The sequence below is a fragment of the Triturus cristatus genome, chromosome 4_2 (assembly GCF_964204655.1).
Source record: "Triturus cristatus chromosome 4_2, aTriCri1.1, whole genome shotgun sequence".
In the NCBI taxonomy this organism is placed as follows: Eukaryota; Metazoa; Chordata; class Amphibia; order Caudata; family Salamandridae; genus Triturus; species Triturus cristatus.
In genome coordinates this window covers 561162704-561175952 of record NC_140586.1, presented here as the reverse complement: position 1 = coordinate 561175952, position 13249 = coordinate 561162704, and the positions used below count along the sequence as shown (strand labels likewise).

The following is a 13249-nucleotide window of genomic DNA, read 5'->3' as shown; positions in this document are numbered from 1 at the left end:
GGCAACTGGGTTGGGGTTATGACGAAAGCCTGTCCAAAATGCTTAGATAAAGAAGAAACGGTTAGTCACCTGTTGTTCTTCTGCCCACTGTATAAAAAACCTCGGGCTATGTGGGTTATACCTATTTGTAAACTTCTAGGCTTCAGAAAGCATGACGAGGCCCTAAGAATCCTTACAACGGACCCATTGTTGCCAATCAATCGCAATGGCTAAGTTCTTAGGCTGGGCCTGGTCTATCCGATCCAGGGTGTTGCTCCAGGTTAACTGACTTAAACGCCCTCAGTTCCAAAGATAGGCTGTATCATAGTATGAACTGCCTGGGATAAATTGAGTATGTATGTATTTTATTTCCAGAATTAATTTACTCGGCAGTATTTCTTGTTTAATCCGTTCTTAAATGGTTTAGATTCAGAATATTTATTATCTTAATATACATGTTGTAACGTATGTGTATTGCTTTTATGACAAATCTGTCGAATAAAGCTATTTTGATGATGATGACATGATGTAACACGATGGGAGGGGGGTGGCGGAGGGGGGATGGGGAGATATTTGTGTTGGCACCGGCCTATGCTGCGGTTGTTGGTTTTAAACTGTTTCATCACACGTTATCTGTTCAGAAGTCCATATTGATCTCTTTGAAAGACTTACGCACCGGATTAATGGGATCATGTTATCATGACACTGTAATCACTATTGTTTATAGGCTGTGCTCAACACTGGGTTTCCAGGCATTCTGCTGTACTAGGCGCCCCCTGATCACTCGAACTGTTTGAACTCATGCGCTAGTAGTCAGTTTCTAGCGTGGATATGTGACCCAGTGCACTTAGTCTGAAAATGTATGTGGCCTTTCTGTACATGCAACTTAAAATTCAATAAAAACAGATTTATAAAAAATAAAAAAAAAATAAAAAAGTGTTGTATTTGAGATGTCATCAGTGATGTTAATGACCATGTCACAAGTGATGTAATAAGTGAGGTCATAAGCAGTGCATTGCAGGGGTGTAATTTATAGTTAGCTCAGGTAACTATAACTGCTGAATTTCACTGATCATGCTATATTTGGCAGCAAACCCATCCTAAAGCTGTTTTTGCAACACTCCTGCAATTCAACAGGGCAATGCTTCAAGAGGCATCTAGAGCAGTTGGATTATTAGCACCTGAAAGGAACATCAATGTGACTCTACAACCCCCTTCCAAATAAATGTTCCTTGCAGGCAAAGTTTCAGATGTTTAGATCCTAGATACAAGAGGCAGATCCATGCACTTTTATTAGCATAGATAAACCTGGTGTGCTATAAGGAAAACATATTACCAAAAGCTCATCTTCTAATTCGGTGTTCCTTGCCGAAAGAGATGAACATGAACTAGTCTTTTCATCCAATTGAGTTTCAAGAGCTGAAATCTGTGACCGTTTCTTCCCCAGCTAAAAAAAAAAAAAGAATATTAATTGGGATAAATATGAAAACGTCAAGTAATGCATTTTTGCTTAAGTAGGTAAAGTTAATGTAATGAGAATTATAGTAATCTTAATAGTCAGGCATTCAATTACTTCCCCAGCTAGAAAAAAGAATATTAATTGGAATTAATATGAAAACATCAAGTGATGCATTTTTGCAAAAGTAGGTAAAGTTAATGCAATGAGAATTATAATAAATTACTTTTTTTTTTTTTTTACATATTTTTATTTCCATTTTCAACCAAAACAGAACAACCAACTTGTCACAGATAGTCATTCTCGCACTCAAATAGCCTCCCACTCTCCCACAGCATCATTTCCATGGCATATACCCACATAGGATCCGGCTCTGCCGCAGGTGACACATTTGGGAATCTACTCCCCTCTCCATCTGAACTCCCCCGAGGTCTGATACACATATCTCAGAACACTCCCTCTTTGAAAGCAGTAAGATTCGAAGAGACCCACATTTCGCTAGTCAGGTTCCAAACCCCCATCCAATCCATGATACTTCCTCCATTTCCCCCATACCTTACAGAACTTTCGGGGACACCCTCTCGGTTTATATGTGACCCTTTCTGCCGCCATGTACAGGTCCATTCCCCTTCTCCATTCGTCTAGCTGAGGGGGAAGTGCTGCCCCCCGTGTGCGTGCCACATCTCTTTTCACCACCACTAATGCCAGTAATGCAAAAATAAGTAGCGAGCGACTCAAGTCAATGTCGTGGGCTATTCCCAGCAATACGAATTGAGGGTCTAGGGGAAGTGTGGTCTCAAGCACTTTACTCAACTCTCTCGTAATATTTGTGTCCAGTACGTGTGAATGACAGGGCAATCCCAAATGGTATGGTAGAAATCCCCCTGAGGAAGTCTACATCACAGACAATTTGGATCACTTGCCCGTCCTATTCGGTGAAGTCGGACCCTGTCGAAGTATACCCTGTGTTATATTTTGTATTGGATGAGACAGAGGCGGGATTGGATCACCACCTCCCTATGATGCATCAGGGTCGCCTCCAGGTCCACTGTGTCCATCGCGCCCAGGTTGTGCTCCCATGTTTCTCTCAATTTCCCCAGTTTGTCCGGCATGTTATTGTTCAGAGTTCTATATGTCAGAGATACTGTCTTGTAGACTATCCGCTCTTGTAATAAGCGACCCTCCAGCGGAGCATATTCCGGCAGAGGGACAGAGAGCACGCTCTCGGCCCTCCACGCATGTCGCAGCAGTGCGTACTTGAAAATTTGGGTGGGGTGAAGCTCGAACTCCAACGCCAAAGACCTGAAGGGTTTAAGGTCCCCCTTTGCCACTACATCCCCCAGCGTGGAGATTCCAATGTCGTCCAAACCCCCAGAAGCCCTTGAGTTTGTGGAGTTCCCTCAACCAGGTACAGTTCCATATCGGTGTCTGTTTTGTCGGCTTACGTGCCCATCCTAAGGTCTTAGTCGCCCTGTCCCACATGCCAATGGTTATTTGCGTGGCCGGCAGTCGGCATCTCCTACCTGAACCCCTATATAAATAGAATAGGAAGGATCGACGTGCCATGGTGTCCCTTTCCAACCTGTAGGTGGGGTGATCCGCTGGGGCATGGAGCCAGTCATTCACCGGCGCTAGGTGCTCTGCCCAGCAGTAGGCATCGATGTCCGGCAAGGATATCCCTCCATTGTACTGGTTGCGCTGCAGCGTACTCAGAGCAATCCTTGGTTATTTCCCTAGCCACAGCAGTGAAAGTAGTTCAGCTGCTATCATCTGAAACGTCTGTTGCGGAAGAGGGAAGTATTCATTTTGGAGGGCGTACAGAAAGCGAGGCAGCGTTATAATTTTAAAAGAATTCTAGTAATCTTAGTAGTCAGGCATTCAACTACTATAAACTCTGGGGAATTTTCATGTACCAGCAGGAATAGAAACTACTTCTCAGAGATGATTGGAACTGAAAAAAACAGAGCCACCAGCACACATTACTGTCAATATGCACATGTTCTCCTACGGCCCTACCTCACTTAGCCACTGTGACAATAGGCAACAATCATTCCTTGTGGACTGAAAATGGATGATTGATAGTGTTGGGAACAGGAGAAGTCTAGGAATGAGAACTCCCAGAGTGGTTTCCTTTTCCTCGTACATTAACCTCTATCTAATTCCTAATGTATTAAAATTCACTGACATGCAGAAAGAAGAAAGAAACAAAAACCCTCAAAAACTGCATAATTCCATGCCAAGCTTCAAGTGTACATATATTGGAACAGCATGGCAAACTGTGCTTCATTTCTGGATGAAGAAGCTTACCAAGTAAAATAAAAATAGTAGACGCTACTGCGGAGGTCAATGAGGTCATAGCCCAATAATTTACAGAATGATTAAAAGATGATTAAAAGGGACCTATGTACACTAAAGAAAGCGGCCCCATATGATTGGTTTTCAAATATTAAAATGTTTTTATAAGAATTTGAGTCTGTCGAGGAATGGCACTCCTGCAACAGGCAAAATATGAGAAAAATACATTTAAATAGAGCGGTTTTATTGATTCTTGTTAACTATGGCGGAGAGGCCTGCAATGCAACCTCAGTATTCATCAGATAGAAGGAAATACCCTCCAATCTCAAAACAAAGAAAACCATGATCTAAGATGCTTTAAGATCACCGACACTCATGCCAAATCCTTATGTTAGATTGGATGTTGGTACAGGTGTACAGCGGGCAGCTGTAATCTATTGATGCTGCTTTGCAGTCAATGGTTCCCAATTTTCTCAGAAGTAAGTCAGGAATGTTGGGCCGCCTCATGAGATGGGGTTTTGAGAAACCAGAATGATTGGGGTATCATATTTATGTAACACAGATAACAGGGGGGAAAAGTCATGTCCAACTTGGTTACCCTGAGCCTGCAAATTATGTAAAGAGAACGGAAAAGTGGGAAGTTATGCTTTATACCAAGATGTAAAGGGGTAAGCCCCATAATTTGTTTGCAAAACTATTGCTCCATAGTGATTACAGTATGTGGTTTGTGCTAATGAAAATAACATAATTTTCAGGCAACCCTTTTATTTGGCTAGGATTCAGGGAGCCCTGTATTTTCCCTACTGAGTCAATGTGCCCACAAATTAACTCTACCTGGGGTGGATACATTTAGAAGCACCACTTTCAAAGCATCATTTATTTTAAATATACTACACTTTAAAAAAAATGATTGATATTTTTTAACTCTGTTTGGACTAGAAGGTACTTACATGCGGGTTGTAAGCACAGCTACTCTAAGCAGCAGTAAGATGTGAAACATTGACTCCTTTGGGCATCATTAACTACTGACCAATTTTTATAAAGCGCTTCCAAAACAGTCATTAAAGAAGAATTAGGAAGAGGCACAAACTGAACGAGAGCACTATATCCATCATACAACTCCAGAACCTCAAAAAGAGCATAGGCACTTGATCAGGGCTTATTTGAAGATACACAGAGACATCCACATAACACCAAAGATCATGCTGAGGACATATCACAGAATAGGTTCAAGCTGCAAATTCCTACCAGCCAGGAGGTACCGGTGGGAAGGCTTTGAAAAGCTTTTTTGAATGACTGATGATTTTGTGAGAGAACAAAGATGCCATTTCCAAAGACAGACGGAGCCTAAATATCACTTGGAGATTGACCTCACCAAATTGTATTTTAGGCCATATAGAGACAAATGTAGCATAATCTATGCTACAGACACCAATTGTAGAACTTCATCCACTTTGATTGCTACCTACATGTGGTAAGCGAAGCTCTAGCATCTAGTCTAAAGGAGTGAAGCTGCCAAACTCAGAGATGCTGGGTTGTGATGTAGGGTATAACCTTTGCACCTGGTGGAAGTCGTTGGTGGGTGCACTTTTGGATCTGACCAATGTAGATAGTCAGTGAACCAATAAAGTATTTACTTTGCGGAGTCAATGAGAAACAAGCAGCATTTCCATTTAATATTAATCCAAGGTCTATGGGGGCGAAAAAGCATACATAACTGTCCTGTGTCAGTTTATCAAAAATACACTCTCCCTCTAGCCCAGTCCCCAATGGCTGCTGGCACTGAACTGGTAATTCCTGTTGGCCCTGGCAGCAAATAGGCTTGGTTGCAGATGGCCCCACTAGCAGAACATTCTGTCAAGCAGAGTATAATCCAACTCCTAGCAATAACATTCCATTGTTGATCTGCCTAGTCATTCCAGTTCTTTTACGGTTTCATCCAGATTAGACAGAATGGAAGAAGGGGAATATATGAGGAGATCATCCCCAGGAGAGATCTGTAGGTGTTACCCATGGAGGTAGCCATATTCTGAAACAGCTTGATATTTGCAAGGATCTTCACAGCACACTCTTGCGAGCAGAGCTTTGTCTGGATTTTCTCCAAAAACGTTAGAGGAGTGTTAAAAAAAAAAAAAGTGGCCTTTTCCCTGTTGACGGTGAACTGCAGACTGTTGAAGAGACAGGCTTCTTTGGAGGCTCTGGCTTGCCGCTCTGATGTGCCCTCAATCAGCCAGTCATCTAGGTAAGGGAGAGCTGGTGACCTTGGGTTTGAAAAAAGTGTTGCCATCTGCACCAGAGACTTAGTGAAGATCCTGGGAACAGAATGCAGGCCACAGGCTACAATGCTGAATTGATAGTGGTGTCCATGAACCACAGAAGCTTGTGGTGTCTGCCATGAATGGAGTTATGAAACTATCAGTACTGTAAGTCTAATGATACTATCAACTAGCATTCCTGTAGCAAATGAAAGGTGCTTAAGGGTCTCCCTGCTATTGTTTCCGTTCCAATCTGATTTTATTTCTTCATGGGAAAGAGCCTTAAGTAGTATCACTTGTTTCACTGAGATTGGAGGATGCATTCAAAGGCACTATTTAGAGGCATGCTGAGGAGTTTTAACTGATGGAACCAGAGGTACTGATTGGTCCACCTTACATGTAGAGGCTAAGACAGTCTCATAACAAATACCAGTTTGCCTAAACTGAATAAGTAGTTTTATCTGATTGCCTTTCCCGCACGTAGGCTGAAATTCTTCCTCCACAAGGGGTCCGCCAGGAAGAAGTGGACTAAAGAGTGGCTGGCCCAAGTAAGGAATCAGGCTTTCTTTATTATATCTTGGGGTCCAGCCTGACACAGTAGTGTCTCTGCTGAGATTTGTACTATGCCAGAGGATAACAGGTCTGGCAATAGTACGAGTGCTGTGCTTATATACACTATTAGAGTCTCTGTGGGATGATGCCTAGAGGTAACCTCTAGTGTCACAAAAAAACACTGCTAGCATGAACACAAACACATCTAGTAATAAACTGTCTCAGTGTCAGCGTTGATGCATTGAAGAGTCATCAACACAGCATCTAGAACCCTTTAACACCAAATGGCAAATACAACACCATATTCTGTACTCCTGGCCTGAAGGAGTTGCTCCTCAGTCAACCCTTGTAGAGATCTACGCTGCCCCTCATAGATATTCAGAGTGTACTTGCCAAAGCTGAAAAATGTTCTTGATCTGTTCTCTTGCCCTCCCAAATGGAAGTCCAATTAGAGCACTATATCCACCCAGATCAGTTTACCATACCTGCAAAGGCTAACTAGAATATCTGCTACTTTAACTGGCAATACCACTATGGTGCAGAATTGTTTCTTTAAGGTGTCTATCTTTCTAACTTCATGTCAGAGGCTCAGTGCATTGGGAAGAAGGATAGTGGAAACAAAGTTGAAAAGCTGCTGAAGAAACAGAGTTCATACCATATCCATATCAGGATAAAAGAGCTCTTGGCCCTTATATTGTTTTGCTATGTAAGGTCCTGTAACATCGATAGCTCAGTGTACTGAGGTCTGTCATATTAAGGGTAAAAACCTTCACAATGTCTCATACTAACCATGCTGGTCAGCCTCTTCTTAGAAGAAGGGTTAATGCGAACAATTCAGGAATTGTCCTCGCGACGTCTTTGGTCTTGCCAAGAACCCTGGTCAGGATCTTCCTCATTATCATTGGACAAGTATTTGGATCCATAGGCATCTACCTTTCCTCAGTACCATTTTGCATGAGCTGTGACCTTGCTCAGTGGATCTAAAGATATTGTGATACCCCTGGGAGATTAGAGGTTGGTGGTGACAATATTTTTCTTTTCAGTTGAGTCAACCTTTAACGTGATTGCTAATGAGTGTTTTAATGTCAGCCAACTCATATAAAAAGCATCAACAGAGGAGTCAGTGAGGTTAGGATACCGGAAAGAATAGCAGACAATGAGTCGACATGGAACAGGAGCTACTAAAGTCAAAGATGAAGAAAGTGTTGATAGAGGTTTGGTTAATGATAACTGATAATAGGGTCACTGAAAATGCCAGACCATGAACATGTTGATGAGGATGTTTTGAACATTGTGCTCATGTATGTTGAGGTTGGTGACATCCTTTTTGGGCGAAAATCTGCAGGGTTACCCTATGAAGCTATGAAAGATTTCCAAGGTTGGTCCTACTACTCACTTTGGCAGAAGGTTACAAGGAGGTTGCAGGCAAGTCCTCTATAGATGTGGCTTTGGTGTGGCACTTTACTTTCAGTAGTGTCCAATTCTTTCACTTTTTTGTGGCGTGCAAGGGGTACACTCCTCACTCAGCTCGTTGTACTTAGAGTGGGATCTATGTATGGGGTGTTTTGAAAAATTAAAGTAGACCTTCACGGTCTCAAAAGAAAATGTGCAAATCTTGTCTTATGATTAGGATAAATACAATATCAGCACTGCTAGTATGGGTCTTCTCCAATTACATTTTTAAAACCAATTAAGGCACATGGGTCTAAGCAAGGAATTTCATTTTAAGACGAATCCCTCACTAGACAATAGAGCTTGCCCTGGCCTCAAACCCAAAAACCAACACTCCGCCTGCAACAAAGGCTGTTAGATGGTTTGGCAAGCTAATCCCAATGGATATGTGCTGACATTTTGAGGTCATAAACAACTTATCTCAAGAGGCGAGCAGAAGTCTTGAGGGAGTCTGTGGCCTTATGAAGTGTGGGTATAAATGTGAACTTTGGTTGCCTATAGGGAAGTAGAGTTCCAAGCTCAATCAGCACTTTGGCTGAAATGAAGTTTGGGTGTTTTTCAATTTGGTGAATGTGCTATGAATAAACACTATTCTACACTTTCAGGCATGTTAATACAGTTCACTGTTATTTTAAAGTACAGTAGAACGCCCAGCAGGAAGACTTGAAATGAGTGTCACGTAAATATATGAAAAATCCAGTTTTGGAGAATGACAATTGTTACTATTATCAATGACCATTATTCATTTTACCGAACATCAAAAGAATGAAAGGCAGATTTGACAAAGCTGATATGTCTAGTTTCACAGGTCCAGGTGGAAGTAGATCATTTAGTCTAGTTTTTTTGTTTGTATTCTGGTAATTGTACAACAGTTCGCCCCATTAAGGACTACAAGTACCAGATGACTCTGGAAAAGGAGCTTTACCTGCAATGACTCAAAAGTGAACAGCATGTTACACACCGAATTCAGTAACAAGTGCAGCATTACTTGATCTAATTTACCAGTTAGGAGCTCAACTCTGGAGCATTTGAGGAAAGAGGAACATTTCACAAATATCACCCTCAGTAGTTCTGCCCCCAAACAAAATATACATTCTGTTTTGTCACAATCTTATTAAAGACATAGTTGTGTAAGAGTGTTAAATGGTTAGATTCCTAATGCTTTCAGGCGATACATTTATAGTGATTCTGTTACTCGTATCCTTGCTTATTTCTCACGTACAGAAATAACTAAAGGAGATTTGAAACACCTGAATGTAAACTTAACATTCTTATCCAAATATTATAGAATTTTTGTACCAAAACATTGTCCACTGTGAGATATTTTCTGGGTGTTTGGTAACTAAAGCAACTACCATAAAAATGACCACATTTTTTATCATTTGCAGCTTATATTATATCCGCACAGTAGTTAGAATGACAATTAAGTAATCATAGATGCATATAGAAAGAGCCACTTTCATAAATATATCCAATGGTTTGCATGGTCTATCTTTCTTTCACTGTCATATATCGTCTGCGAGATTTCCAACAGGTCTGTCTACACAGTTTAACATCGTGATTACAATAAACTGAACATTTCCCTCTCCCCATTACCATTAATAAACCAACTAAGTCCCTCCCCCCACCCCTTTCCCATGCACAGCTCTTTTTGCATTTGGCAATTCGGTCAGCATTACAGTATAGCTCATTTACAGGCATGAAGTACAGATACGCAAGTAAGTTTGCATTTGGGGAATGGCATCTAGAACATGTGTCCACTGTATCCGGAAACATCAAGCTTAGTTTAAGGGGAGTCAGGTATGCTCTGTGCGTTATCATGAGTTGTATACATTTAAATTTTGGATTACAGGCCACCTTTTTCGGATATTTCAATATCTGTCCCCATACTTTGTCCGTCAACTCTCTGCCTATATCAGCATTCCATTTATCTCGTAATATTTGCAAGGAGGTAGCAGCATGTGTTTGAATTCCCCAGTACAACCATCGGGTCAGGTGGATACCATTTCCCATGAGATACTGCATGTGTACCAGTTTGTGTGTCGGGGGATCCGCCCCAGATGGTGCCCATGTGGTCCGAACATATCTGCTAATATTGGCATAGAGTAGGAATGACGAGTTAGGCACACCTTGTTCCCTTACAAATGTGTCATGATTCATTAAGGTATTATCCAGGAACAACATTCCCAAATGTATTTACGCCTTTGTCCGCCCATCCATAAAATTGTCCATGGATGTAAAAAAACATGAGACTTACAAATTAAAGGAAAAGATGTGGTATAGAAGGTAAACATGCATGAATACATCCTTCAGCACTAGGCTATATGTTTTCTTGCTATCTGTTGTTGAACAGATTTTGAATGAGAATAACCCTAAGAGCTAGAGAGCCTAAGACGTCCTCTTGCTAAACAGGACACAACGACTAAGAGGCACACGTTTTGATTAAGATTAACCTTTTAGGCAAACTTTGGTCCAAGGAACCCTCTCAAACATTAGAGATAGTAGAAGTAGACCTTCATCACCGTTTAAAAAAAAAAGAGACTGATGCTGTTCCTAAAACAAACTAAAGTAGGTCTATTGAACGTTTTTGTGGTATACTACCTTTAGCAGGAGGACAACATTTTTTAGCCTTGTGAGAACAGCAAGAAACGCCTCAGTTATAGTTGAGTCCTGTTACTGTTAGCATATCTGGCCCCTTGTTAAACAATGTTCCGACTCTACTCATTTCTAGATTCTGTAGTCCAAAGTCTTTTTATACGTGGACAACAGCTTTTGTAACACCTTTAGTGAACAAAATCACTACCTGACAATATTTTGCAACCCTTGGTTGTCTCTTGTTCCTCTAGGCAGGAGCTTCAATCGCAATACACAGTTTAGCAATTTTAACTCTGAATTGCCAGCATATTTGTAATTATCTACTCATGATTGACTGAAATTCAAGTTTTATATATTTTTGATAATTTAGCTCAACTACAGAGCTACAAAAGCATTAAAACAGCACACAGCAACATTTAAGAACAACATTAACAATTAGTTAGAATGCTTTAAGGAACAAGGTACTTACCTTCGGTAACGCATTATCTGGTAGAGACCCTATCTAGCTGCAGATTCCTTACCTTTGAATTTCCCAGGCGTCAGGATGGATTTGGAAACTTTTGCTGAGCAATATCCCTTACACGTGCAATCGGCTCCACGTGACATCATCAGTGTCTGTAGTGTCGGTTATGTTGTTGTGGTACCTATATAGGTGCCATCCAGGCACGCGGACGTCAATACTTTTTGTTTTTTCTACGCTAAAAACGCAGAGCCACAAACTAACTGATGCCGTCGTATGCAACACTAGGGCCCTGAAAGAAGGAGTAACCCTAGCCCTACAATATTAGTTCCAAGGCGGGGAGGCATGGGTGGGGCTGTAAGGAATCTGCAGCTAAAGTCTCTACCAGATAATGTGTTACCGAAGGTAAGTAACTTGTTCATCTGATAGAGACTTCTAGCTGCAGATTCCTTACCTTTGAATTAGATACCCAAGCCATCCCATCCCGGCGGTGGGCTGCGCACCAATACTTAAAACTAGAAAGTCCTGCAGGACCGAGTGGGCAAAGTGCCCGTCCCTGCGGATCTGACCGTCCAGGCAGTAGTGTTTTGCAAACATGTGCAATGATGCCCACGTTGCAGCCTGACAGAAATCTTGGACTGGGACACCCGAGCTTTTCCCCTGTTGGAATGGGCCCTTAATCCCTCAGGGGCAAGGGCATAGCAAATCTTAATGCTGAGAACGACCCAGCGAGAAATGGTCCTCTTCTCCACCGGCCTCCCTTTCATTGCTCCCACATACCCCACAAAGAGTTGGTCGTCCACCCGGAACTCTTTAGTGCAGTCACGGTAGAACAACAATGCTCTTTTTGGATCCAGTTGGAGGAGACGCTCCTCTTCCTTAGAGGAATGTGGGGGAGCAAAGAAGGTGGGCAACGTGATGGATTGACCCAGATGGAATGGGGTCCCAACTTTTTGCAAAAAGGAAGCCCGGGTGCAAAGCACCACTTTGTTCGGAAGGGGCATTAACTAGGGAGGCAAGCAAGAGAATGACTGCAACTCACTCACCCTCCGGGTCGATGTATTCGCCACTAAGAAGGCTGTTTTGATGGGCAACAGCCGGTGGGGACAATTGTGTAGAGGCTCAAACGAAGTACACATCAGGTAGGTGAAGACCAAATTAAGGTCCCACTGTGGCATAACAAATGGTGTGGGTGGAAACAAGTGAGCCAGCCTTTTTAGAAATCTATGTACAATAGGAGACCTGAAGAGAGGGTTGGTCTTGCAGCCACAAAAAAGCTGACAGAGCAGAGAGAGAACCCTTGAGAGTTCCCAAAGCAGAGCCCTGTTGAGCTAGGGTTAGATCGAATAGCAGGACAGTAGAAAACAAGCAGAAAGAGAGTCAATAGAACTTACTGTACAGTATAATACAATATATTTCTGCTGACGGCAGGCGTATACCGTCATAGTGGAGGGCAGCCTGGCCGGCCGCCAGAACAACATTAGAAACCTCGGGAGGAAGGTCAAAAGCCATTAACTGCCACCGCTCAATCGCCACGCATGGAGGCTCAGAGTTGACAGGTTCAGGTGGAGGTCCCTCCCCTGCTGCTGCGACAGAAGATCCTTCCAAAGGGGCAACCTGATCGGAGGATCGATGCTCATCTTCAGAACTGAATATGCTACTTACCAGTATGCATCTGTTCTTGGCATGTAGGGCTGCTGACATTCATATCTGTGCATAGATCGCCGCCTAGTGTTGGGTCCGGATGTTTGCACGTTGTTGTCCTGGAAGAGTCTTCGAAGTATCCTTGGATAGGTGACTCCTCCCCTGGACTACAGTGCGCATGGGCATCCTCTCCATCCTCAGATTGTTTTTCGCCATTGTGGCAGTGATGGAGTAGATACAGAAAGTGATGACCATGCTTGCAGTAATTCTGAGAGCTGCAGCTGCGACAGGCGCCGGGGAGGAGGGAGGGCGATATGAATGTCAGCAGCCCTACATGCCAAGAACAGATGCATACTGGTAAGTAGCATATTCAGTTCAAGGCACGTGGGCTGCTGAATTCATATCTGTGCATAGAATACATAGCAGTGCCCTCTATTAGCGGCGGCTACCCGTGCCAGCTGCAGCGGTCTGAAAAAGTGTTTTGAGAACAGCCTGTCCTACAGCTGCCTGCTGTTTTGACTGCACATCTACGCAATAGTGTTTTGTAAATGTGTGTGTAGT

At 42.6% G+C, this 13249-nt stretch overlaps 1 protein-coding gene across 3 annotated transcripts in view; it reads right to left on the bottom strand.

Moving 5' to 3' along the window:
• CCDC18 (coiled-coil domain containing 18) overlaps positions 1–13249 on the bottom strand; it is a 1105805-nt gene that overhangs the window by 756721 nt on the left and 335835 nt on the right. For all 3 annotated transcript variants that reach the window (XM_085602201.1, XM_085602202.1, XM_085602203.1), the window contains one exon: positions 1316–1426. In XM_085602201.1, coding sequence (XP_085458327.1) covers positions 1316–1426 — 111 coding nt within the window. The remainder of the gene's footprint in view (positions 1–1315; positions 1427–13249) is intronic.